The sequence below is a fragment of the Podarcis erhardii genome (assembly GCF_964252035.2).
Source record: "Podarcis erhardii genome assembly, chromosome: 8".
NCBI classification, from domain to species: Eukaryota; Metazoa; Chordata; class Lepidosauria; order Squamata; family Lacertidae; genus Podarcis; species Podarcis erhardii.
In genome coordinates this window covers 59,164,495-59,192,492 of record NC_138499.1, presented here as the reverse complement: position 1 = coordinate 59,192,492, position 27,998 = coordinate 59,164,495, and the positions used below count along the sequence as shown (strand labels likewise).

At 42.8% G+C, this 27,998-nt stretch overlaps 1 protein-coding gene across 3 annotated transcripts; it reads right to left on the bottom strand.

The window, feature by feature from the left end:
- Nucleotides 1–24: 24 nt before the first annotated feature.
- LOC309348314 (cytidine monophosphate-N-acetylneuraminic acid hydroxylase-like) lies at nt 25–27,998 on the bottom strand. 3 transcript variants are annotated; one of them, XM_081873407.1, is made up of 14 exons: nt 27,575–27,995; nt 21,838–22,041; nt 20,161–20,252; nt 16,899–17,008; nt 14,690–14,880; nt 12,808–12,955; nt 10,109–10,190; nt 9,635–9,772; nt 8,071–8,206; nt 6,611–6,754; nt 5,317–5,491; nt 4,116–4,232; nt 2,353–2,468; nt 25–435 (listed from the first exon to the last, which is right to left on the bottom strand). In XM_081873407.1, exons 1-14 carry the CDS (start codon nt 27,583–27,585, stop codon nt 297–299), a joined length of 1,803 nt encoding a protein of 600 aa, XP_081729533.1. In that variant the 5' UTR covers nt 27,586–27,995; the 3' UTR covers nt 25–296. The 3 variants fall into 3 exon arrangements, with proteins under 3 accessions (XP_081729533.1, XP_081729535.1, XP_081729534.1); XM_081873409.1 differs by lacking the exon at nt 4,116–4,232 and having other exon boundaries at nt 27,575–27,996; XM_081873408.1 differs by lacking the exons at nt 25–435; nt 2,353–2,468 and adding an exon at nt 2,547–2,743 and having other exon boundaries at nt 27,575–27,998.

Here is a 27,998-nt window from a genome sequence, read left to right as displayed (position 1 = left end):
AAATGGTAAAGTGCACACAGCCTAGTTGATTTATTGCTTTTACTTCATCACCCCATAACCAAGGTTTTTCTAGGCGACAAGCAGTTAAAACAATTTTAGAATCCCAAAATTCCATACACCAACCAAACAGTTTCAGATTTTTCAAACCGATGCAAAGAAAATCAATTTCGGAAGGGAGGGTGTGTGGATCTTAAATTGTTTTTAGAGGAAATTCACATAGTATAGAGACACGATTATTCAGTAACCATAGCAGAGTTTTTATCCATTTCACTTTTCCACAGAGGATGCAGAGAAGACTAAACGTTAGTAGGCAGGCACTTATCATCAACTTGGTTGGCTGCACAACAATTTTCTTTCAATTCAGATTTTGTTTGCCTTGTGCCAAGAAAGACTGGTGGGGTCAGAGGAAGTTTTATTTGGAAATGATTCCAAAACCTTTAAAAATATAAGAAAACAAAAACACTTACACACAGAAGGACAGTAGCTACCAGTACATTAAATTTGGATCAACTTGTTCACTATGTCCCAGCCCACAGGCTTGGGAACCCTTCATGGACTTGGGAAAAGGATTGTAACTCGGTGATAAAGCCCATGCATGCAAAACATCCTGGGTTCAATCCCCACCATCCATAGCAGGGCTGGGAAAGACTCCTGAGACCTTAGAGAACGGCCAGTTACTGTACACAGCAGGGTTGGCCAATGTGTTGGTCAATATGTTGGTCAACATGTTGTTGGACTACAACTCCCATAATCCATGTCCATTGTCCATGCTCTCTGGGGATTATGGGATTTGTAGTCCCACATCTGGATTCAACATGTTGGCCACTCCTGATATACTGTGCAGACAATACAGAGCTCAATGAACCAATAGCCTCTAATCTATATGGCAGCTTCACATGCCTGGTTCCAGGGTGAAATAGCAACATACGTGGTGATAAGACCACACAGCTTTTCAGTAGCAATTTGTCAACACTTGTTTGTTTGTTTGTTTTGTTTTTGCTTAATATTATTATCTTTATTTATATCCTGCATTTTTCCCTGAAAGGAACTCAAAGTGGTTCACAGATAAAATAGAAACAGCTAAGAAGATTATGTGTGTGTGGAATCATTAAAGAAACAATTAAACATTAACAGAATTTAAAGCTTCTAGATTATCTATTAAAGCATCCAGATAATTACAATCTTATCCTTGTGCATAGCACCACTAGGAAGCTGCATGATTGTATCAGCTCATCTGCTGAAATCAGTTTTGTTTACAGTTGAAGATATTTTGGTAACTTTAGGCTGGCTGCTGTCAAGGTTGGGTTAAGGATAGCAACCTCTGTCTGGCATGAGAGAAGACTCAAGGGTTGTAGACCAAGCCAGTAGTCAGGACTGTAGAGCAGGTCAAAACCAAAGAATAAACTAGGATCAAGAAGACAGACAGGAGACAGGAGCAGAAGCCAAGCAGGACCAAGGAATACAGAATCATGACAAAGCTCAGGAAGCCCTTGTTGCCGAAGCAGACTTGACTGGACCAGGAAGCCCTCTAAAACTTTTCTTCCTGTCCAGAAGGATCCTATAGCCCACCTAGGTGAGTGCAGTCAGTCCAATGTCTGAGCACACTGTACTGAACTATACAGTGTCTCACCAAAAAGGGGCAGCTGGACACAAACCCCAAGGCTCTGAGTTCAAGACCCAGCAGCAGTGTACAAAATGAAGTAACATTGACAAACGGGATGTACAAACTAGTGTCTAATGACACTGAGTCCTTTGTATTTATGAAGGAAAAAAGAATAGAATTTTCAAGACTCACTCTTAACTTTTGATTGCTATTAGGTATAGATCCAAGTGTGTTAATTAGAAGTAAATCCGATTAGATTGTTTTGCTATAGGGATTAAGTAATTATTGGTTTTGCAAAGAGACAGAATAGATAAATGCATGCTTAAGTAACATGCTTTCTGGACCACGTGATAATTGTTCAGCTGCAATTCTTTTTTAAAAAATGCTTTGAACATTTCTACCCCTCTCATTGCTTAACCCCCCCCCCACAAAAATCCATGGACTTTCAAACTTGTATAATAATAGATGCAGTCACAGCTTCTTCTGTATCTTTCCCCTTTGGAACTGTTATGAGGGATAAAGTGACTTGTTTCAAGACAGGCTTCTGTTCACAACAGAATCCATTTCTTACATTGTATTCTAGAGGCATAAGGAATGGGAAAACTATGATCAATGAGGCTATGCCAGTTGACACCAGCTTAATGATTTACACCTAGACGTATGCTTTCAAGGAACAATTTCAAAACAATTCTATATCAAATACTAGTGACTGGCATTAGCATGGCAACAACAGAAACAAATGGGCTTACTGGTGATGATATATGTCAGGGTCACGTTGTAGCCTGGTTTGGAAACCTATATACAGATCATCCCAGAGCAATCCATGTTTCACTGTGTGCCTCATTACACTAACTCGGGCTTTTATCTGCAGAGAAGGACAAAGTACATGAAAATCTGGCATCAATTTTATTTGATACATTAATACAGCCAATAGGCAGAATCCAAAGACCACCTTCAGTTCTCATTTTCTTTCTTTCTGTCCTACTGAAAATTCTGAAAGTTCTGCTTCAATTTCAAAGGCAGCTTGCTGTGTGGTGCTGGTGTTGGGGACACTGCTGTTCGTGAAGCACAAGTCCAAAACTCCCTTTGGCACACAAAGCTGGTTGTGTGGCTGTTTGGATGCCAGGCGCTGCTTCTGTTCTGGAAGATGCCCATGATATAATCACATTGTCCTAGTTCATACATATCACTAAGGGAGGCATGGCTTGCTTAGCTTAACTATGGTTTGTTTGAATGCGCGAATCCAGCCCAGCAGACTTACCATGGTTTGTTTTCTGCCAACAAACCACGATGTGATGCCATAGTTTGTTGTTGGCTTATGAACCATGGCTTGCTTTAACTATGGTTTCATGTTATGTCTGAACCCAACAATGTTGCTTGTGAAGATGCTTCGAAGACTGCTAAGTACAAGGTTACCACAGCCAGAAAACCAAGCTTTGAAAAAACAAGCCATGGTTTGTTTGCTCATCTATGAGACAACTGATGGTTTGTTGAACAAGCCATGATTAAAGCAATCATGGTTTAGTGTTAATGTGCGAACATAATTAGTATCTAATTCTGCTGCTGTGTTCTGGTGTGAACACAAATAATGTCTTCTCATATTAAAAATGATTAGGCATGACTGTTTTTTACTCTTAGTGGCATCCTGAAATAACACAACAAAGAGAGAATAAGCAGGTTTCTGTCCCTTTTCCTAACACGCCCCCTCAAAATACAGTTGTTGCTGTCCATATGTTTGGCCAGCTAATATTTCTAAGTGCTGGCTGTAACCAAACTGTAGTTCTTGTATGTTTCAAAATTACAAATACATTTCCTAAATTAAAATGAGAAGCTGCCTTGTGACTCTACTCATCAGCGGACATTTTGTGTGGAGTCAGCTAGAGCTAGAAGCAGGACTCTTAATGGTCTGGGAGGACACTTTATAATTGCCATATTGTATTTTCAGAAGGCCTAGTCTCATGCCCTCTGTTTTCCTGCCTTTCCCCATATTCCCTTTCTGCATTTCACTCAGTGCCCTCTTCTCCACCCTGCTTTTTATCTTAGCCTTTGCTCAGGCCTTTTCCAGCAGCTAATGCCATATCTTTGGGGTAGTTCACATTAACCTTAAGATGACAGGAATTTCTCTGCTTGGGTCAAGAACTGAAGCCACAGCAAAACTGAAAGCAGATCCCAACACTGCTACAAAACTATTGAAAGAAGGCTGAGTGGTGGTATCATAAGCTGAACACTCTGAAACAACAAGGGCATGGAAGTGTTGCATAAATAAGCTCAAAGGGATTCACTTCACACAATGAGAACCATGACAATATTTTAACAAACTATATATAAAAAGCATAAGAATTGTGCATTCTGAGTGCTAGTATACTGAATTAAACACACATAGCTTTATAGTCTCCCCCCAAAATCCCTGTCACCAGAAATAAGTGAAAGTAAATTGTTGTCCTTGAAGGAAATGTTATATATATATTTCTATATTTGAGAACATGAGAAGATATACATTTGTAATCCTTACTTCCTCAAATGGACAGTCCCGGTTTGGTATTTTCATTGGAAAAGATAAGTCCAAAAAATCCACTAAGTAGTTGTACCCTCCAGGCAAAGGACTGAAATCATCATCGGTTTCTATTACCTAGTTATGGGATATAAACAACAAGAGGAGGTTGTCATTTCAAATAGATGTTGTGCAATCCCCCAAACTATTTGGTTTTTGCTTGATTCTCCCATTTACTCTTGGTGCTCAACCGTGAAGTTCTTCTGAATTCAGTTGTGCTTACTTAGTCACAGGTATGCGACTTTAGGATTGCTGCCTTATATTTAATATATTATGTTTCAATTTTCAAGATCTTTGTCCTCTCTGTGTAGTAGTTTATTTGTTTTGACTTTTTTAATCCAACTTTTTATGAGCTGAATTTGAGGTAGGAAGTCATAATTCTTTGAAGAGAAATTGTCTTGCTGTGTTAGAGAAAAACACACACACAGAGAGATTTATAGTTCAAGAAGAAATATTGACTGTCACATAAATATAATTGTCATCTTAATTGGTATATGTCAGGGAACTGCCATCGGAGCCAAGGGTGGTGGTAAGGCTCCCTAATGACGCTGGAGAGGGAACCAGCAAGGAGAGAGGGAGAGCTTCCGCTGGGGAAGGAAATAGACGTGACGCCAGGGAGAAAGGGGAGGCTGAGGGAGCTTCGGAGGGAAGGCTTCAGGACTCTTCCAGTGAAGCCAGCGGGGAGAGTACAGGACCTCCTCTTGGGACGCCCACTCTGTGCAGAAAGCTTCCGCGCAGAGAAGCTAGGCGGCGACTTAGTGTCAAGGAACTTTTATGTTGGAAGAAATTCAGGAAACGCCCACTGACGGATTCTGCCAGTGATTGAGACAGTCACAGAGTACTGACTGTCCAGCCAGGGGAAAGTTTTAACCAAACTACTCAGCTTGGAGCAGTTTGCGCCTTACGCACAAGCAACCCCAAACCCCATTACAGTATATGTCCGAAAAGTTGAAATTTTTAAATTTTTGTATATCCCAAAATTAAATTTTAAATTGTTAACAGCAACTGTATGTCCCAAACTGTCACCATCCATTTCATGTTGTTCTTTAAAAGGTGTTTGCGTTTCTTTGCTAAAGCAGTTGAAAACAGATATTCTTTTAGAATTTGTCCCTGAAGTAAATAATATCTTGCATTAGATAAATGCTTGTATAGACCTACTCACCCTTATCACAAGGTTATAGCCTTTAAATCCAGCCCATTGATAATATTCTTTCACCCAGGAAGGATAGAGAAAAATATCATCATCAACTGCAGCTCCAAGAGTGTGTAAGTATGGCTTAAAATCCCATGAGTCCTTGAAAATTTTTGTCCCTTCTGGAGGATCAACAATTCTTAAACTAAGAGAGAGAAAACAGACAATTAATAACTGCATTGACTAACTGTAGTCAAAATCCATGCAGAGCATATCTCTCTGATTCACAGAGCGAGTCTAACTGCAGATAAAACGAATAGCCCCACTTTCTATTTCTTATTTATCTGCTGACCCCAAACTTGCAATAATTCAGATGACCCATCCTTCAGTGTTGTTGCAAGGTAGCATTTTACACCCATTTACATTCTCCAGTGGTTTGACTTCACCCCTGGAAGCACACTCCATTGTCTTGAGACCGACGAATACCTACCACACATTTAAGGGCAATCTGGATTCAACTCACAGAAAATTAGCATGGTAGATTTATTCAACACAGATAGAAGAATGACACTTTGACTGTTTGGGGAAAATATTTTGCTAAACTAGCAAGGGACCTAAGAAATTGCTGGAATGTTTGAAATCTGCCGCATGGTTCAGCTTGTCACTGGAATTTTGAAATCTATACAGTGGTACCTTGGGTTAAGTACTTAATTCGTTCCGGAGGTCCATTCTTAACCTGAAACTGTTCTTAACCTGAAGCACCACTTTAGCTAATGGGGCCTTCCGCTACCACTGCACCACCACTGCGCGATTTCTGTTCTCATCCTGAAGCAAAGCTCTTAACCCGAGGTACTATTTCTGGGTTAGCGGAGTCTGTAACCTGAAGCGTATGTAACCTGAAGTGTATGGAGGAGTATGTAACCTGAAGAGGAGGAGGAGGAGGAGGAGGAGGAGGAGGAGGAGGAGAAGGAGAAGGAGAAGAAGAAGAAGAAGAAGAAGAAGAAGAAGAAGAAGAAGAAGACTGGTCCACTACATGCTGGTGTCACAATAGCCCCTAACTTTGCCTTGTAAGAGCCCTTTCCTTACTGCTCTTCAAAGGCGAATGGGTCATTTGGGTGCTTCTTAGCCGCATGAAATGGCGCAGAGTTCTCAAACTCAATCTCAAGACTTCCTCTCCCTTCTCAACTTTATGAAGATGCTTCTCTGCCCACACCAGTGAAGCACTTCAACAAAAACTGATTAACAGATTTATTGGCATTACAAACATTCAAAACCTAATTATAGAAATTCAATAAATACTTAATTTGAAGTACATTAGGATTACCTGTCTGTTGGATCTCTGAGCATCCTTGCCAGGTCCAAAGTGGCTCCAGGTTTTGGTGTCCATGTTGAAACTTCTTCAGATTTTTTTTTAATTAGTCTGTTCAACTCCTCTGGGTCATTTTTGAGATTTGTTTCTTTGATGTAACTAGGTTAAGGAAAGACACACAATTGGATGTTTCCATAGCACTGGAGACACAAAACCATGAGTGGAAGGAAAATAGCCACTAGCATTGTTTACTTGTACAAGAGAACAAGATTAAGTGGAAGATAGTTGAAGATAGATGGTGCAGATCTGCACCATACACTTAAAGCACATGACTTTCCCCAAAGAACCATGGGAAGTGTAGTTTTCCCCTTACAGAACCATAGTTTCCAGCATCCTTAACAAACTATAGCTTTATCTCCCACAGTACCTTACTGATGAAGTGGTGTAGCGAGTTCAATAAGGCTATGGAACAGATGAAGAGTCCCTCTCTTCAGGTCAGAATGCTTAAGAATCTGTAGTTATCCTCAACAAGAGGATGGATTTAGGGACAGGTAGTCTGGGTTCCAAAACTTTAAAAGCTCAGAGTGATCTCAACCCTACTCAGAGCAAGTTTTTCACTTGGAGCTGTCTGTGGTCCTGCCCTGCCTCACTGCTATCAGACCAGGACAAGACAACCTTGGATTTAATTTCACTTTTATTGGCAAGTCTCTCCTGCAATGATAAAACAATTTTTCTACTAGTGGAAGATTTATTCCACATTTAGAAGGCCATTTACCAATTGGTAATAAGCCAATACATTCTGTGCCATGGTGGAAATTATGAAAATAGGTTGGAAAGGAACACAGCACTGATTCCAGCATTATTTGATAGTCTTCTTCTTAGGCTTAAATGCTAATCACATTATTAGGTAGGAAAGGGCTAACCACACATTACACAGAAATGCCTATAATAACCCCCACCTCCATTAAAAATTCAAAGCAGGTGGCATTTTAATTTATTTATTTGCAAGGGGGGGGGGATAAGAATGGAAGGATCTGTTAATTTCTATTCTCTCACTTTCTTATTTTTCCAGTCTGAAATTCAGTTCTCCACATTTTCCAGCAATTTGCAGTTTGTTTTTAAAATCATCCCAAAAAATCACCAGCATTTCAGTGCAAATTTCTCCTAATAGACACATTTTAATATGCAGTTTTGACTAATGTGCACATTTTCGCAAGCAATCTCCCTTACTATAATGCATTTTTGTATGTTATTTTCACTAATATCTTTATTTTTATGTACACCTTTCCCCAATATATGCATTTTTGCAAACACCGTTTGGCTGGAGAAATGCACTGCAAAATTTGGAGGAGTGCAAATCTTGCAGGCTAGGTCCATTTCAGTTCACACATTGCTTCACACATCGTCACTGGTCACATTTGTGCAAAATTATTCTGATACAACTGGTGGCTAAAGAGTGAACAGGAAGACAGTACCTGTCAGAAGGATGAGCTTCGACAAAATATCCCGCAAAAGGACAGTAGATTTTGGGCTTCAGATCAGTAACATGCTGGGCCTTGTAATTCAACAGCTTCTTCCTTTCGATTTTAATAAACTGGGCTTTCTTCTCCTCTGAAAAACAAAAGCACTTATTGGACCTAGGTTGTGCAATCCGGGGGGGCGGGAATCTTAATTGTCCCACAAAGATTTTAAGTTATGTTCTTCATTACTAATTATTATTACTGATCACCTCCATCAGCATCACCTTCACACTTGAAGCAGAGCAAGAGAAATCTAGAAGGGCCATCTGTCCAGTGGAAAGAGATCGGGGGAAGAGACTGCACAGAAGATCTGTCTCACTGCTACAGGCATCCCTCCCTCCACTTGTGCACAATCGACTTGCATGCGGCTGCGTATATGCATGGCGCCGGGGAATAAATAAATAATTCAATTCTAACCTGAAATGTCAGGAGAGACCTGGAAAGCCCTTGTGGTTCATGAGGAGACCCTTCCCAGAGGGACATCAGTGAGCCAAAAGTCCAGAAAATAAGACTCCCACGGCTCAAAAATGGCACGCGGAAGCTTTTGCTACTGCTGCACTACCCCACTCAACAGCTGTTGGGCAGGAAGATGTATTTACTGCAGCAGGCCTCCCACTTATGTGCATTTCACTCAAGTGTGCAGGGTCCCAGAATGCCTGTACATGATAACAGACAAGGGGGTATTCCAGGCATAGCAAACTCCAGCCCTCCAGATGTTTGGGACTACAATTCCCATCATCTGTAGCTAACAGGACCAGTGGTCAAGGATGGTGGGAATTGTAGTCCCAAACATCTGGAGGGCCGGAGTTTGCCTATGCCTGGGGTATTCCATAATTTTTTCAAGCTTTTAAATACTCTTCTGGGTTAATTGACATGGACCTTTTGCTATCTTTTGGTCACCAAGTGTTTGTGGTATGAGTGCTTCATTGTGAGTCCAGGAACAGTGTGTGTGTGTGTGTGTGTGTGTGTGTGTGTACAAACAAACAAACATATACACACATGTACACACACATTTGATTGGGCAGATTTCAGTGGGACAGGGATGGATGTTGCCCAGGTATGCTTGAGTTGGGGGTGAGCGTTTTTTTGTTTGTTGCCTGGGTGGGTTTTAGTTTTGATGGTTAACGTTGCCTGGGTATGCTTATGTCAGGCATAGGCAAACTCCAGCCCTCCAGATGTTTGAGACTACAATTCCCACCATCCCTGACCACTGGTTCTGTTAGCTAGGGATGATGGGAATTGTAGTCCCAAACATCTGGAGGGCCGGAGTTTGCCAATGCCTGGTTTATGTTGTTGGGTTGGTATCTGACAACATAGAAAGAGCTCTTGCTTCTTCTCACATTTCCTCCATGTTTTATTTGGGGCAAATTAAAAAAATTATGTTGCTGTGTGTGCTTGCTAGTTTGTCTCTCAAGAGATAAGGGAGGTGTTGGATTGAAATAAAAGTGTTGCCTAATGGAGGCTTCAAAATATTATGAAAAATGGACATCTTATCTAGAAGAATGCATTGGTTCATTACCAGTGAAATTTCCTCCACTGTATACCATTGGGAATCCTGACGCTCCACCTGCAAAGTCACTCATCATGAGGTCAACCTTCTCAGGAAGCTTTCCACCATTGGGCCTTGTGCAGTCCACTGTATTCAGAATTTTGTGCCCTATGCGGAGATAAACTCTCAATTAAAATTGTGTCCCAACATCTTCCCAGCAAGACCAGGCCAGAACTGGCTGAGATTTCAGAGCAAGGTGAAAGGACCATATTTTAGGCACTGGGAGCTTTTGTTAGAAACCTGAAGTGTAAAGGAGCAAGAATGGTTTTTCTTTGCTTTTGTACAATAATCTGAAGTTACGAATAACCTCAAAGTAGGTCAAAGCTGGAACAGGAAAATTGCACTAATCATGCAGAATATCTGAATCATTCCACTTTTTTATTTGAAACACAGTACAAAAAAAGTATCAAATGCAACATAGTAATTACTGTTACATTCAGGTACCTTTATATTCGATAATGATGCAAGTATCCATTTCAGGATGAACACCATCCATCAGTATCATAAATCTAAGATTCCTGTCCACCTTAAAAGAAATCAAAGCATATGTTACTATGAATTTTGACATGGACATTTTTATTTATAGAAAACAGTGTCTATGATTGGCTGTAATCCCTTTAAAAAGTTATTGGAATACAGGGGGCTGCTAGGGGCGCATTGGAAGATGGCCGACAATACCATCTCTCCGGCTCACACGAGGTAATTAAGAGGCTGATATGGGAGTATGCAGCCTCCCTCGTTGCCCCAAGGATATGGGGAATGCTGCCTTGCCTGCTGTGGCCATAAATCACCCCTGGATTCAAAAGAAGGGGGTGAGGGCACTGGGCACAAAGCCCTTGTGTGGGTCCGGCTCTCCCGGACGCTGTCTCTGATCGCGCACTGGTTGCAACAGCTCGAAATAAACAATTAGAAAGAAGCAAATGCACATATTTCAAGTGAAGAACGGGAGTGAAGACTGCTAATTGAAGAGACCTCTGTGAAAGTAGAGCGACGGGTTGGATTTAACAGGAATATATCATGAAGAAGATACATCAAAGGTTTGGTATGTCGGGACTGGATGGGGGGGACTTTTTTCTTTTCTTCTATGTGATTAACCAATAACCCCTCCCCAAGAAAGAACCGTTGCATAACTGACCTAAGCAGGATGATTAAAAACTGTGTGGAAATGAATAACTAACCAAAAGTCTGCCTTATGGAGATCGAGAAAAGAACAAGGGCTTTTGGAATGACGCAGCAATAAAAAGAGGTTGCCATGTTGGCAGGCTCTGTCAAAAGATTGATGATCCATCAAAAGATTGATGATTGGGAGGAGGAAGCTATGGATTTGTTTTCATACTGGATTCCTAGCAGAACCTCCTCAGAGGACTGAGAAAGGGAGTGACAGACCTGTGAAGATTAACGAGATATGACTCTTGGACGAATGGAAGAACCCACACAGGATTATAATTTTTTTCAATCCGCTTGTGGAGACTATCAGAGGTCACAAAGAGAAAGGAAAAATATATGAAAATAACAAGAAGAGATATGGAAAACAACAAGAAAGGATTGGATAGAATTGTGAACATTATTTGGACAGATTTGTGGACATTAAAGCAGCAGCAATAAGATGATTGGATCCCCTTTGGAACTTGAAATATGGGTACCCCCAACAAAAATTTAAAATTCGGCTTTGTAATTTGGAATTTATGTGATTTGATTTGATTTGATTTGATTTGATTTGATTTGATTTGATTTGATTTGATTTGATTGGTCGGTTAATAAAAATTATTTTTTTAAAAAAAGTTATTGGAATGCAATCTAGAATGGCACTGGTGTGCTATGGCTCCCTAAGGTGTATATTAGGGGAAATTGCATAGAAACATGTGTATAATAGAATAAATTTGAATAAAATCCTGATCAACTTCCATGAACATGTTGTTGTGGTGGTTGGCTGGTTGGTTTTTTAAATGCAAGGTTATGTAGAACTGTTGAGAACTGTGTTTAAGATCAGGATGGATAGAAACCAATAGAAATTGTCATTGACAGATTTACCCAACCTTAATTGCAAGCAACAGTCTGCTGCATGGTTATTTATCCATAAGTATCTTGTTACTATTAAACTTATTGTTAGTAATGCACCCTCTGGTGTTATTGGTGTTAGTAATGCACCTCCTCCTCCTCAGAATACATTTTAGTAGCAACAAGGATAGGATATTTTTGAGGAACGCTGAGTAGTTCCTTGTGGATCAGATGATAGTGTGGTGATTAGGTCCACCACTTGTCTCTGAACTGGTTGGACATGTCCAAGTAGCATGAGGTGGTGAGCTAGTGGCTGCTGCGGGAACCAGCAAAGAGCACTCATTCATGGCCCCCAACAAGAGTCAACATGAAGCAGAGTCAACTTGAGTCAGGAGTCTTGCTTCATCGGCTCACCTTATATGTTTACATTCCAACTTAGGATGTGGCAACCCAGAAACATATTTCAAACTGCTTTGGTTATTAAGTGATGAGTACTGGGAGCATTGGGACCTCAATTCCCTAATTCTGTCAATATTGTTGGGGTGGGTGGGTATTAGGCTATATGTCTGAGTCCCTTCTAATTCCCGGATCCAGCAAGTATTCAATTGTTGGAATAGCCAGGCCAGTTTCTTGGTAATGGCCCTAAGTGTGAGTTGTTAGGGTAACAAAGGAAGCAGCTATGCGCCAGAGGGCAAATGGGTGGGCTCCCCTCCCTCAACTAGCAAAAACAAGAGTTGAGATGTGAAAGGGAGGGAGAGACATTCTTGATTTCTGTTTGAATGCAAGGTTGTGGCTATGGGAGAAGCAAGAGGTGTTAATGCCGTGAACCGCTCCATCGTAAACTCAGGTTGTATGCGTAAATAAACCATATAGCCTAAAGATACCACAGTCTTCACTGTCTGTCGTTCCAAGGAAACTGAACCCTGCATAAGCATTTGGAAGCCCTGGAGTCTCAAGCTGCTTGGAAATTTGGGTGGCGTGCAAGAATTGTGTGTTAGGAGAATTTATTTATTTATTTATTTATTTATTTATATTTAAAAAATATTGTTGCTTATTCATGGTCTGGTAGTGTTTTGATTAGAAACTTCTGGATTATTTCCAAACTTTAGAAAATATAAATTTCAGAAAATGTCAAGACATCAGACCTGTTGCCAAACTCCAAATGGGACAATGTTAATATTGGTCAGCTTTACACCACTCTGTTTGAGGTACCAGAATACAGGCCGTTCTGTCTTCCCAACATAAATGGGCACATCTGGCCTCCTCTCCGCAAGTTTCTTCAATGTAGGGTAACTGGAGAGTAAGAAAAGTAGGAGAGTAGGAAAGAAACAAACAAACAAATGACAATAACATATTTATACCCTACCCATCTGGTTGGGGTTCCCCAGCCACTCTGGGCAGCTCCCAACAGAATATTGGGGGACGCGGGTGGCGCTGTGGGTAAAACCTCAGTGCCTAGGGCTTGCCGATCGCATGGTCGGCGGTTTGAATCCCCGCGGCGGGGTGAGCTCTTAAGTGCTCTTAAGTGCAAGTAGATAAATAGGGACCGCTTTATAGTGGGAAGGTAAACGGCGTTTCCGTGTGCTGCGCTGGTGCTGGCTCGCCAGCTGCAGCTTCGTCACGCTGGCCACGTGACTCGGAAGTGTCTTCGGACGGCGCCGGCTCACAGCCTCTAGAGCGAGATGAGCACGCAACCCTAGAGTCGGACATGACTGGCCCGTACGGGCAGAGGTACCTTTACCTACCCTACTCATCTGGTTGGGTTTCCGCAGCCACTCTGGGCAGCTCCCAACAGAATATTAAAAACAGGAAATAACATCAAACATTAAAAACTTCCATAAACAGTGTTGCCTTCAGATATCTTCTAAAAGCCAGATAGTTGTTTATTTCCTTGACATCTGATGGGTGGGTGTCCACAGGGAGGCCGCCACTACCAAGAAGGCCCCCTGCCTGGTTCCCTGTAGCTTTATGTCTCGCAGTGTGGGAACCACCAGAAGGCCCTTGGAACTGGATCTCAGTGTCTGGGCTAGACAATGGGGGTGGAGAAGCTCCTTCAGGTATACGGGACCAAGGCCGCTTAGGGCTTTAAAGGTCAGCACCAACACTTTGAATTGTGCTCGGAAATGTACTGGGAGCCAATGTAGGTCTTTCAGGACTGGTGTTATATGGTCTTGGTGGCCACTCTCAGTCAATCCTGAAGTCACTATACTGGGGTGTGTGTCAGCTATATATAGTGAAAAGCACTAAAATAATGGGACCAGGATTCCTGGAGAGTGAGAAATCCAAGTGAAGCTCACTTCAAGGCCACCCATAGGCATATTGGATTCTGCTTGAATCCAAAGCTGTGGCTACGGACCAAGGCCCTCTTGGACCATTAATGCTGTGAGCTCCTCCATCGCATGCTCAGGTTGTATATATGTGTAAATACAGTGGTACCTCTGGTTAAGAACTTAATTTGTTCTGGAGGTCCGTTCTTCACCTGAAACTGTTCTTAACCTGAGGTACCACTTTAGCTAATGGGGCCTTCTGCTGCTGCCACACTGCCTCCGCACGATTTCTGTTCTCATCCTGAAGTAAAGTTCTTAACCTGAGGTACTACTTCCGGGTGAGTGGAGTCTGTAACCTGAAGCATCTGTAACCTTAAGCGTTTGTAACCTGAGGTACCACTGTAAACCATATATTCTACAGAGACCACAGTCTCCACTGCCCCTCATTCCGAAGGAAACTGAACCCTGAGTAAGCGCCTGGAATCCCTGGAATCTCAAACCACTTGGAGATTGGGGTGGCAGGCATCAGTAACTATGCACAAGAATGGCACAACTAATGATGTTCTTCCTTTCCTTATAAATGCCATCCAGGAGGCAGAACTTTGGCTTGTGCTACTTATATGCTTCCTTATATGCCTGTGTCACCAGAGCAGCATGGGACAAAGCCATACAGCTTGCACACCACAAGCCCCAGGTAAGAATGCATAAGATGACAGCATAAGTAATCTCCCCTCTCTTTTTTTATCATATGCACAGATACCTGAGATGATCAGAATGCATGTGGCTGATGTAAATTAGATCTGCACGACACAGTCTTTCCAGCCAGTCGCTGGGTGGCTCGTGAAGCAACCACCATCCGCGCGCAAAAGCAGGGCCAACGAGCCACGGATCGAAGATCATTCTTCTGTCTCCAAGTTTGAGGTCCATACATGCATGAGTTACATAAGTTACCTAAGAGCAGACAGAAACCCAAGACTGAGATGGATCAGTGTTGTCATGTTCCATGTGCCTGAAAAGAAAAGAACTGTTTCCTAGCGTGGCTAGCTCAGTAGGTTAGAGCGTAGTGCTGACGATGCCAAGGTTGCAGGTTTGATCCCTGTATAGGGCAGCTGCATATTCCTGCATTGCAGGGAGTTGCACTAGGTGATCCTCAGGGTCCCTTCCTTCTCTACAGTTCTATGATTCTATTATGTCCCCATGGTGATATTTTGAGAGCGGATGTTAGAGAAGATTTCCACTTCCTTTCTGCAGAAGAAAATACAGCCCAATGGCTGGCTTTGCTCTTTGGCTGCTACGCCCCAAAACATGCAGCTGGGCAGGGAGTGCCTCTTCCTTTGGCCACCCCCAGAGGGAAAAAAGAGACCAGGTGACCTTGTCTCACTGCCAAAAATATTTCCTCTGCTTTGTCTGCTTCCACTGTGCCCCCTCCCCAAAGGTCCACACATACTGCCACTTCTGTTTCACACATTCAGTACTTTTATGTTTACACAAGCACATCCGCTCCTGTTTCCCCACCTCCCTGCTTCTGGCTAACACTGAGTAGGGAGGGTGCCCAGTCAGATGGGTAGCTAGCATATCTAAACTTTGTGCAGAGGCCAGAGGCCAAATAGGAACTGCTAAGTGCATTCAGAATTGGTGTGGGTGGGAGATTGGTGTGCATTGGGTTGAGATCCTCTTGGAGACACATGAGAAGGCCATGATGAGAATATGTTCCCTTCTTGGGAGGCACACTAAACATAGAGATACTTCCCCAACCTAGTAATAACAATAATAATGTTATTATTTCTACTCCACCCATTTGTCTGGGTTTCCCCAGCCGCTCTGGGCGGCTTACAACACATAAAACTTTGTAAAACATTAGACATTAAAAATTTCCCGATACAGGGCTGCCTTCAGATGTCTTCTAAAAGTCAGATAGTTGTTTATTTCCTTGACATCTGATGGGAGAGAATTCCACAGGGCGGGCACCACTACCGAGAAGGCCCTCTGCCTGGTTCCCTGTAACCTCACTTCCCACAGTGAGGGAACGGCCAGAAGGCCCTCGGAGCTGGACCTCAGTGTCCGGGCTGAATGGTAGGGGTGGAGGCGTTCCTTCAGGTATACTAGGCTGAGGCAGAGTTCCCTTCAGATGTTTTAGACTATAACTCCTATCATCCCTGATCATCAGAATGAATGCTTAATAAAGGCTGGGCATTATCTAACAACATGTAAGATTTGTGCAATCAAATCTGAAAGAATGCTGAATAAACAGGACACAAACTTAAGATGTATCCAGAACCTCAGGATTGCTGGAGAGGATAGGAAGATTACAGAATGGCTGAATGAATTGTGACAATTTTCACTGTGAAAGATGTTGAGAATGAGAAACTGGGGGTCTCTGGGCTTGTCCTCGCTGAGCATTATTTAGCTGCTAATTCACTTCCCCCCCATTCAGATTAGACCAGACTAGTGCAAGCCTGCATGTGTTTGAATTTGTCTCTGGGGAGGAACTTCAATCTTTCCCATTCATACCAGTGAGCATTTTCTTTTGTTTGTCCCTACATTCTGATTTCGATTATGCCAATTAGGTGCTGACAGGGCATGCACACAACTTGTTAAACAACAACAGCAAAAACTTCCCCACCCAAGAAATGTGCAAAAGCACACAATCTAGAAATAGTAAATTTGCCTGTGTAAATTTGCTTGTGCAGTTTTCTGATTTTGTTAACACACACACACACACACACACACACACACACACAAATTTTACTGCATTTTTTTAAAGGTTAAAAAAGAAAAAAATCACAATGTAGTAATAGCTTGGAAATGAACTAGACTCGGGAGAAAGAAGCTGTATTTTTTTGTAATTGTCTGTGGGAAAACTCATGAGTTACCCATAGTTTGTTAAACAAACAATAGTTCAGCTCTATGTGCACACTAGGCCATAGAGGCAGGCCCCAGTACATAAAAAGTTGGTGATTTTTATTTACCTGCACCTCCCCAAAAGCCAGGTCTTCAGGCTCTCTGGGTTCTGTATCCCATGGATTTGGAGGATTCAGTTCAACTAGCACCAATCCATTATCTGGACCTGTTTCAACAACTAGAAGGAGAGGAAATAAACCACTGCTTTGCTGCTGCTGCTGCTGCTTCATTCATAACCCCTAAACCTAGCCAACACATAGGCACTGATTTTTGGTTTTGTTGCCTGATTCTCAATGAACTATCTGGTAGGAGGAAAGAGAGAACTCTCTTCCTGTTTACCTGTCTCCCAGATATTCCCTTGGTCTGGTCAAGAGCAAAGCACCTGTCTACATACAAAATGAGCAAAGTTCCAAGATCTTCTTTGATTGGAGGCTGAAGCTTTTGCTCATCTACCCCTCTGAACATAAAATACCATGATATATAGCTCTATCTTTGCTGGACCAGAAGAACCCTGTTCTCTTCCACTAATGGAACCTGGGCTCAGCCTGTGAGCCATTCTGGATATCATGCGACGGAATTTTTTAGCAGCTATTTGAGTTCTATTAATCAAGCACTAGTCAGTAAATGCTGTGTTTCATTGTCTTTTACAGCAACCCTAATTGCTTTATTTCTCTCCGTTGTACTGCTGAATATGTAACTGGAGTTACAACATACACAGTTATATAACTGAGACTGTTGAAAGGCTTCTTTGCCTCCTTCTATACCAATGGACTATACAGTATTGTCTAATTTTGTTCAATGCTACGCTTTGAGATTCTATTATCGCATGATTGCAGGATTGGGACTATTGAAAGGCTTGTTTGCCTCAGTGATATTGATTGATTACCTTCTCTCATTTTGTTCATACAATATTGACTTGTTTTATTAGTTGTATCTCCCCCATATGTTCTCTATTCAAGAACTGTGAAATAGTACAGGTTACATAGATGTTGTTAGAACATTATTAGCCACGTGTTGCCTGTTACTGCTTAAGTTTATCTAGGCCAGTGTTTCCCAACCGGTGTTCCGCGGCACACTACTGTGCCGCGAGACGTTGCCTAGTATGCCGTGGGAGGGAGGCGGGCGAGTCGCACGGCGTCTCGGCGTCGGGCGGCAGCGAGCCCAGGAAGCGGCCCAGCCGGCCGGGGTCGCCCGCCTGCAGCAGCGCCTCGCACCCGCACGAGACCTGCTCCGCCGAGAAGCGGGCAAGCGCGGAGGATCGGGCGCGGCGGAGGCCAGCCCCGCGCTTGGAGAGGACGCAGCAGCCGTCGCCAAACCCGATCCTCCTCCTCCTGCTCCGCCGCCGTCCTCTGGCTCTCGGCCGGGAGGAGCCTGCGGTGACGGGGCGGGCGCCGAAGTTGGCAGAAGTTGGCGCGCCTCCTCGGCAGCGCCTTCGTCCTCCTCCTCCTGCCTCTGCTCTCCTCCGGCGGCGGGGGCGCGCCGCCCTCCCCGGCCGGGGGGCTCGGCGGGGCCCGTGGGGAAGGAGGCCATGTTCGCGGCGCGCGGGATCGCGGCCCCCCTCACCCGCCTCCGGCCCGCTCCCCTCCCCCTGCGCGCTGCCCTAGCCGTGCGGGTCTCCTCCCCCTGCGCCGCCGTCCCCTTTCCACATCCTAGGAGCCGCGGTCCCCCGCCTCGGTCTCCCTCCTTTCCACTTCTCTTCCCCCCTTCCTTCCCTCTTTCTTTCTCTTTCTCTCCCACCCGCCTTTCCTTCTATTAACTTTCCTTTCCCCTCCCTTCGTCCTTCCTACTTTTACTCCTGGGCTCCTCCCCCCTTTGCGCAGCCACAAATCAATCTCTCTCTCTTTTTTCCCCTCTCTCTCTTCTTTGCTCAGACGCAAAAAAGCGCCGCTTTTTGGAAATCCGGACTGCTGTCCCCACTGAAACGATACTTTAAAAAAGGTAGAACCCACTGGCTCTTATTTCTGTTTAAAGCAGTAGATCCCGAACTCTTTTGGCCCACTGCCCCCTTGGTTCCACATCCCCCAGTGTTCCCTATGCTTACTCTATAGAAAGCATTACAGGGGTTAACGCGGCTCGCTAAGGAAGATATTAATAGAATTCTGCATTTGGGGGGAGACCCTAACAGTCATCTACCATTACCTTCTATGCTGTTACTATTTTTTTATTTTTTTTTACATAAGTAAAAAGTGACCTTTCCCCATCTGGCATGGTGGTGTGCCTCGAGATTTTTTTCATGACACAAGTGTGCCTTTGCCCAAAAAAGGTTGGGAAACACTGATCTAGGCTATAAAGGCAGGGAAAGGGTGGGGCAGCTCCGAGCAAAGGGTGTGACAATAGGGGTTGGGGAGTGAAGCCAGCAAAGGTAGGTTAATATGACCGTTTTAGTCCTCTGGTGACAGGCAGAAGGGAAAGAGAAGGAATTGGAGGGGGACAGATGGAAGTATCTGGGAGCAAAGGGGGCATTTGCAGTAGTTATTAGTTGGCTGGGGTGGAAAGAAGGTCTAAGGTGTTACCATGAGGGGAGTGATACGTACTGTAGTTGGCAAACTGGGGGCAGAACCTCCCTAGTTAGAATTTTCCAGGGTTAGGGTTAATAATAATAAAAAAAATTATTTATACCCCGCCCATCTGGCTGAGTTTCCCCGGCCACTCTGGGCGGCTCCCAATCGAGTGTTAAAAACAATACAGCATTAAATATTAAAAAACTTCCCTAAACAGGTCTGTCTTCAGATGTCTTGTAAAGATAGGATAGCTGCTTATTTCCTTCACATCTGAAGGGAGGGCGTTCCACAGGGCGGGCACCACTCTGTCTGGTTCCCTATAACCTCACTTCTCGCAATGAGGGAACCGCCAGAATGCCAGCTGTTACCAGTTTTGTTCCATATTCCTGGTTCTTATTGAACACTTATGAGCCTGTCTTGCTCTATATTTCCAAACCCAATGGTTGAAATTGTGAATGCCCATGATGGCCTTTTCAGAGGAGTCCTGGTAATATTGTGAAATTCCTTCCCCGTGGAGATCCTGCAGATCTCTTCTTTTCAACATATTAGACGTTTACTCAAAAATGTTTTACTGTAGGGAAAAAAAGTTGTTGTTGTTTTGTTTTTAAAAAATAGCTTTTACCATTTGCCATGCTTGGCTTTTAAAAAACCAATCCAATATCTTACTGTTTTTGACTTGTATGCACGACAGCGAACAAAGTAAGCAATATAAATCAAATCAAACTCTTTAACTTGAGCAAATTGGATTTGTATTTCTATTAAGCCACAGAGCAGGAAAATAACAAACGTGGCACTGCTATAAAAAGCTGCAGCAGATGTTACATTTTACCTAGTTCATCTTGGCAGAAGCTGTCTGGGGGGTTAACGTATTTCATTGTGCTCACATCCAGCTTCCAGTTATGCTTAGTGCAACGTACACATCTAGGTTAAAAAGTCAACAACAGAAATAACAACAATGGGGGTTTTAAAGTGTAAATTCTTAGAGCAATATTATAAATATTTAGCAACGCGAAGCTAGCCAATGAACTCGGATGCCATGTTGTTGCGAAAGATGCATTGCACAAAGAGAAGGAAGCCGTTTTAGGATAGAATAATAGTCAGAGTCCGGGTACACACTACCTTTAAAGCACATTTGAAACACAACCTTTCCCTTTGAAGGATTATGGGCTCTAACATTTACCCCCCACAAAAATTACAGTGCTCAGAATTCTTTGAGGGGAACAATGTGCTTTGAATGTGCTTTGAATATCTCACACAGCCAGAATGCTGGGCCGATTTTATTTATTTACTTCATTTAGGAAATGCTTCTCATGGAGCATCTTCAAGTGATTTTTCAATACAGTAATAACATCTATTAAACTTACAAAAATGTAGAGCTGAGAATAAAGCAAAGTATTGGATTATCCTGGGTCAAGTATGTGAGGTATCAGGCTAGAGAACTAGAGAACTTTGTAGTGGAGGCATCAGTGACCAGTCACCATTTCTTTCTCTGCCCTGCATTCTGACCAAACTCTAGGAATTGCAGGGAAGATGTAAAATATTACACAAGACAAGATAATCTGTACATATAAAGTATATGCTACATCTAATATATGATTACATTTTTAAAAAAACTGTGGGGAAAGGACCAGCAAGACAGGACAAGGTAGAAAAGGGGGAAGGGGCTAAGGAAGAAATGGCAGAAATATTGCAAAAACATTTTTATTAACTAGCCACAGAGGCAGATTTAGGAGAGTGCAACCAGTTCAGTCGCACTGGGTGCGTAGCCACAGGACCTCCACAGGGGACGCAGCAATTATGCTTTAGAATGGAATGCCAGAGGTGGGAAGGGGAGGCGGTTGCCAATTTTTGGCATCACACAGGGTGCCACTGATATTTGAGACCCCCAGGTCCACTGCTGCCAGCCATATACATCTGAATATGCTGGTCTCCTTGATAGAGCTTTTAAATGCTTTAACAAGCATGTGTCTCTCTTTGAGCCATCTCTGAATAGGCTCATTGGTGGTGCAGTTCTGTGGAGCTAGGGGGTGACCTTAGAGGACTTGAGGGGAAAGGGGGTGCCCTGCATGGCAACTTGCCTGCTCTGGAACTTCAGTCATCATCATGAAGATCCTTAGCTACACTATTTTTTGTTGTTGCTGCAGAAAATACATTCCTTGTTCTCATGGGAAACCCAGCCAGATGGGTGGGGTATAAATAGTAAATAATAATAATAATAATAATAATAATAATAATAATAATAATTATCATGGACTTGAGGTCAAGTGGCTGCCAATGTCCATCTTAAAGATGGACTCATTCCCACTGGGGCAAATCTTGAGCCCCATCATCACGAAGGAATAGTGTTTCAAGTTTAACCAATCAGCTTTCCAAAAACCTCAACAACCCAGCATGCTACATAGTTGTCAATCTGAATTCTTAGCACTTCCCATGCTTATCAGTTTACGGGAGTATATTTATTGCGAACAGAAAGAGAGAGCGCAAATGGGGCAAAGTCTGGCCTTACTTTTGTGTCAGATCTTCAATATCTTTAATAAACAATCCTCCTTGGTGCTTGCACAAGTTCTTGCATGAACGGAGCGTGTCCTTGTCCTTGTACAAGATGTAATTCTTCCCATCCATTTTGTTCTTTAGGAAATTTATCCCTTCCTTGAGTGCAGCCGCCTCAGAAGGTGTAAGTGACAGCAGCGTCCTGCTGGTTTGCTCCACACTATTTGAAACCAAATAATGAGCAGTAAGAGATAACAAAACAAGCTTGGGTTTCTCAGAAAACATATCAGAAAACATCTTCAGAATTCATTCTGCTTAACAAATTAGATGCCAATATTTATTATTCTCTTTCAAAGACTTCCCCAAACCCCGGGCTGGAATGCTTCAGCTGGACCATTGACAAAGAAACAACAGCATTTTTCTTCTCCTGTTTATTTTCGGGTTTAAAGCGTGTGTCTCTTTAAAGGACATCAGGGGTGGGGTTTTTGCATATTTCAGCCATCTCCCTAGTATCTAGAACATGGGTAGGCAAACTAAGGCCCAGGGGCCGGATCTGGCTCAATCGCCTTCTAAATCCGGCCCGCGGATGGTCCGGGAATCAACGTGTTTTTACATGAGTAGAATGTGTCCTTTTATTTAAAAGGCATCTCTGGGTTATTTGTGGGGCATAGGAATTCGTTCTTATTTTTTCTTTTTCAAAATATAGTCCGGCCCCCAACAAGGTCATCTAGGAGGTGAGGACAGGTGACCCCACCTAGGCCCGAAGTCACACCCCCCAAAGCAGGCTCAAAGCTTCTCAAAGCTTTTCAAAATCATTTTTCTCAGCAGCTAAGCATCAGAAACATTCCGCTCTGCTGTAACAAAGGTAGAGAACAGTCCATTGTTTCTCAGGTCTTCTCATGCCTTCTGGCCTTGCTAAAGAACCACATTGCAACTTGCTTTCTGTCCGGGAACCATGCCAAAGCACAAGAATGAAACAACTGGAACACACTGAAACCCCCTCACCCCCTTTCCTGCCAAGAGTCCACAATAGTTCCAAGACAGCTTTCTGTACATGCTCAGGGGAACACATCATGGGGCAGGACTCCTGAGGGAGGAGAAAGGAGGAGGGAACTGGAAAGGGGTATATATGTTTGTGCACATGATTGTGAACTCGTGCATGCTTTTTGTGAGTTATCACACTTGCTCCTTCTACCAGTTCATGGATGGTAGAAATAAAAGCCTTTTCTCCGAAACTATTCCTTGAGTGTCTTTTGACTCCCACTTCCCTTTCCCAGGTGCAATATTTTTCCCACCTGAGGGCAAAGCGTCATAAGGCTACATTTCTTGGTGCGTTGGCTGGGAAAAACAGATTCCCTGAGGATAAGGGATGTGGGTCCAAGGCGTCCCTGTGGTGAACAGCTCGGTTCGTGTCAGCAGTTCCAGTGCACATCCTGCCAAGGTCGTGGGAGGAATTGCCACCTGTCCCTGAGTGGACACACTGCAAGGACCGGAGAAAAAGCAACGGCCGTAAGAAGGTACCTTGAGGACAAAGGTAAGGCTCCACAGGGTATAGGTGGGAGCAAGCTCCACAGGGTTAGGTGGGAGCAAAGAGAGTTTGATCAGCTCCACCAGTAGGGTAGAAAAGGTGCCACTGGTTTTGCCCAGAAAAGCAGCAAAAAGGGTGCTGCTGGGCACCGGTCGAAGTCTAAGCGCTGCCGGTTGTGGTTTTGGTGTTGGTAAAAAGGGGATTGAGGGAGGTGCATGGGTTTTTCTGAATATGTGTGTGGGGACACTCCAGTGAATGTTTTGAGTGTGTGAGACGTTGAAAGCAACGTGTGGTCTGTGACTGAGTGAGAGAAATTATGTTAGGAGGAGGGAGTGTCCCAGTACCCCAAGTGTTCCAGGGTTCCAGGGTCATGGAGAAAAAGCAGTAAAACAACTCCCACGACCCCCTGCAATGTTTCCTGAACAAACTGGAAAGATGCCACGAAGGGGAGAAGATTGGGGATTTTAAAAACCTGATGAAAAATAGACTCCAACACTAATGTGAAGTTCCTGACCGTCCCCCGTGGCTTAGGGAAAGTAGAACTGTGATTACCCATGCCATGCCAAACTGTGCCCAGTATGGCAGCAAGTACAAGTTAGAAAAAAACCCAGCAGTCTTGCCAGACCCAGAAGAGGAAGGAGGAATAATTAGCCCCCCTCCACCCTATGCAGCAACTGCACCAGGGCTAAATGAGGTTCCCCCTACCCAACCCCCAAAGCAGAGACTGAGGAAGAAAGACAAGAGGAAGTTGAGAATGGTGAAATTCAGAAGGAATCAGGTGAAATGAACAAGCAGACAGTCCAAAAGAGTATTTCAGTATGTGAATTGGCAGAAAGAAAAGAGCAGAAGATTTTAAAGAGCCGCGTGAGATAGAGCCAGTAAGCAATCCAAAAGAGTGAGCTGGATGTGGTTTCTTGGTTCTAGAAGCAGCACAAAGAAAAAGAGCAGAAGGCTTTGAGAGCCGCATAGGACAGAACTGTTAAAAAAAAAAGACAATTAAACCCGAAGGAGCCCTAGGATTACAATACTGACCATTGAGGAAATCTGCAAGATACATGCCCCCAGGGCAGCGGACAATACTGATGTTGCAATTGAGGCAGCTAAAACTCCACTTTGCTGGCTCCACCCCACCGAGTGTATGACCCCCTGGAGTCATCCGACGCCCAGGACCACAGACCTCTAAGCACCCTAAATCAGAATCCTTCTTTCGAAGAGGACCTGGCCAAAATAATTAGGGGTTTGTCTTCAAACAGCCAGCAGCCAGAATGCCAAAAATGCAAACCCGGAGGGTGTCCACAGGAGGGGCAGGACGCCTAGGGAAGAAGCCAGTGCGCCATCTGCAGGCAAGAGGGTCATTGGGAAATGGAATGCCCACAGGCCCCACGCCCGACACACCCCACCCCCACAGGCTGGGAACAATAAGATTTCTCAAAAATGATTTCTTCTCATCTCTGTTCTTGCTAAAAGACTGTTGCAGAAGCAAGTGAACTAACTGTTTCTAACATTCATTCATGCAGTAACAGGACATCAGTTTTTCCCCCCCTTGTGCCAGGCGCTTGGAGTAGCTTATCTCTTGGCAGCTATCTCAGAAGGACACTCCTGCATTCAGCCAGCTACTCTGACCTGCTACTGCCTGGAGCCAATTAGGATTTACAGCCAAGTGACAAAAAACCCAGAATGCCAAAGGTTACCCACCCTCTTGCCCCTTTGTCAAGTTTTTCTTTTTTAGGTGCAATTTTACTCTGAAAAAGGAGCCGCAGCATAACATAGGAATTTTGAAACTTTGATACTTTCCAGAAGCCAGGGAACACAGTGCCCCTCTTGCTTAAAACTGGCAAAAACTTGGCAGATGAACTGATATTTTGCAACATGTTTTACAGGCCACAAAAGCTCTGACACTTAGTGCGCAGAGAAAAAGACTTTTGAAAAATCTCAGCTGGCAAATTTTTTTTTTTCTGTTTCAGCTTTCTTTTTCTATTTTTCCTTTTAAATGTATTTTAACTTACTATAATATCCTCAATTTTATATATAAAAACAGGATGACGTGTACATAAACCTGTATTTTTAGAAGGTATGCAGATGGATTGAGGATTAAAAAAAATGTGCTTTGATCTTATCTGATCATTCAACAGGCCGCCAGTTTGGGATTGTACCTGTCTCCTAAGTCATCAGTATCCAGGTCTACCTGTAATCCTGTTCCCATTAAGTAGGTTCAACACAACATGCCAACAAAGCGTTTACGGTAACTTACGGTAATTGTTGCAAATGTTGCAGGATACCCAGGCAGCCAAGCCAAAATTAATGGACTCTGTTATGTGCAGTCAGCTGGAGATACACAGGCTGCAAAATGAGAGGTTCCTGACTGGGGCCAGGTTTGTTCCCCCACACCCCCCCCCCCACTTGTGGAACTTTCCTTGTGCTTGATCAATTCAGTAAAGAATGAGGAAGATCATTAATTTTTGCCGCTGCTGCAACCACACCTGCAATGTTCACATAGGAGTGATGTCCTTCAAGGACATTTTGTGGTCATCGATGAAAACTTCAAAGCTCAAAGGAAATGTCTTTCTTGAAAATTAATGTGGCTCAACTAATCATTGTATTTAGCATGTGTGGTTTAAAATATTTTAGGCACTGGGGGAGGGGATATGGGAAAGCTTTACTGCTGCCTAATGAAGCTGTATTTCAGTATCCTATAGTCTAATGAAATGGGGATCTACTTCCATGTTGCTTTAAATATAGTAAATTGGATATATCAAGTCCATTCCGTTTGCAAACCGTGATTTTCTAAAAATGTTTCCTGACTGCTTCTACTCCATCTGGAGCCTACATAGAAGTGTATCCATGGTAGAACATTTCAATACGTAGCTAAAATTCCACACACCATATGCTAAATACAAGAGCATTTATCATCTCTCTGCATGTGGAAATGGTACAGGTGGTTTAGGTCAGCCTTGAAAAACTTAAGTTGTACGGTATCTAGATCCTTAACAAGTTAAACAGTCTATATATCTCAACACCCTACAAACTTAATCTAAATTGTTATTTGCTGGAATTATCAAATTACATTCTCCTCCGCACAACACATGAATCTTAACACATTTCATGTTATGTGTTCAGCTTTCAGCTTTGAAAACATAACAATGTTTGCTCCACTTGTTACAGGGTGAAAACGAAAGCTCCAGCTATTTAAATTTATTTTCAATATATTTTCCTCAGCTGACCAGCTGTGAGAGATGAATTGTTGCTAAGAATTATTGGGAGATACCCAACTTCATTACTTAAGTCTATTAATTTCAATGGTTCTATTCTGGACAAGGCTTAGTTGGATATCACCTGTTATCTTTGTTCTTGGAATTAACTTTCAAATACTAACATGTACATTAAGAAATTCCATTCCATCGCAAACACACATATCCACTGAGAATATAGAGCTATATGCAAAGAAAAGAAATGTATGAATGTGCTGCCTTAAAGTAGTTCATTAGGTGATGCCAATGTCTACAATCAAAATGACTGCTATTTCTCAAGTCAGCCTCTGATAAATTACAGAGCCTTTTTGCCCAGCAAGAAATGCATGCCATTTGTGATTTGTAAGATAGTTTTTGAGGGGAACTTCCTAGATATAATATATGCAAAGGTTTTGAATATAATATATGTTGAATATGTACTATTAAACTATATAGGATCATGACTCAGGTTCAAGACGATATAAATGTACATATCACCTCTTCCTGTAAATGCATGCTTCTTTATTCGTACACAGCTGTTATTTTAATGGAAGACGCAACCACATGTCTCATGTCATGTAACTTATGGGGGGGATAACATATAGAATGGATGAGATCCACTCACACATAAGACATAGCAAAGGAACTTTTTTTACATAACATTAAATATGTGCTATAGTCTACAGAAAGTCTACATCTCACATGGCACTCACTGCACAGCATATGTGTTATGCAAATAGTATAATATATATTTGAATAGTTAATACAATATGCTCTTAATTTAATGGTATACAATTGCTACAGTGCTGCTGTTATGCCCTGATGTTAAGATAAATTGTGGAAAACTAAATAAAAAGTGGCAGTTTATTCCAAATATGTCAGCTTTCTCAATCAGTTTCCTTATATATTAAACTTTTTGTAGTACTCGTTATTCTGCATATCTCTTGCATTATTTAAAAATAATACATGTTGAAGAATAATTAAGATAGAAAACTTACTTTTTCTCCATAATGGATCAACAGGTTAGAGGAGAGAAATGATGCTGAATCCCTGTCGGCAACAACAACGAAGTTATAATTTTTTATTCCACTTCACGAACATCATAGGCTGGTTCTGGAAGAAGGACCTGTAAACTCCAGTGGGGCTGACACCGTGGAAACTACAAGTTTTGAGAGTTTTACAGCAGCTATAGCAAGGTGGAAAAAAGCCTAAGAACTGATCGCTAGAAAATCATTTACTTTTAATAAGGTCGCCAGCAGTTTATATACACAATGGTGTACATCTAGAAATGAAAATTATGTACTGGCATATACTGAGAAAAACCTTGCATACGCTTGTGAGGTTCACAGGTGTTGATGCCAGCTGAAAAGGGAATGGCTGAGATCCATGGCAAATATTAGTAAGATAGGAAGAGTGAGAGCG

Coding starts and splice junctions, on each gene's coding strand:
- LOC309348314 (XM_081873407.1), bottom strand. Junction 20,253..21,837: donor ATTGAAGATCTGACACAAAA/GTAAGGCCAGAC, acceptor TTTTTAACCTAG/ATGTGTACGTTGCACTAAGC. Junction 8,207..9,634: donor CAGTGGAGGAAATTTCACTG/GTAATGAACCAA, acceptor TTTGTTTTTCAG/AGGAGAAGAAAGCCCAGTTT.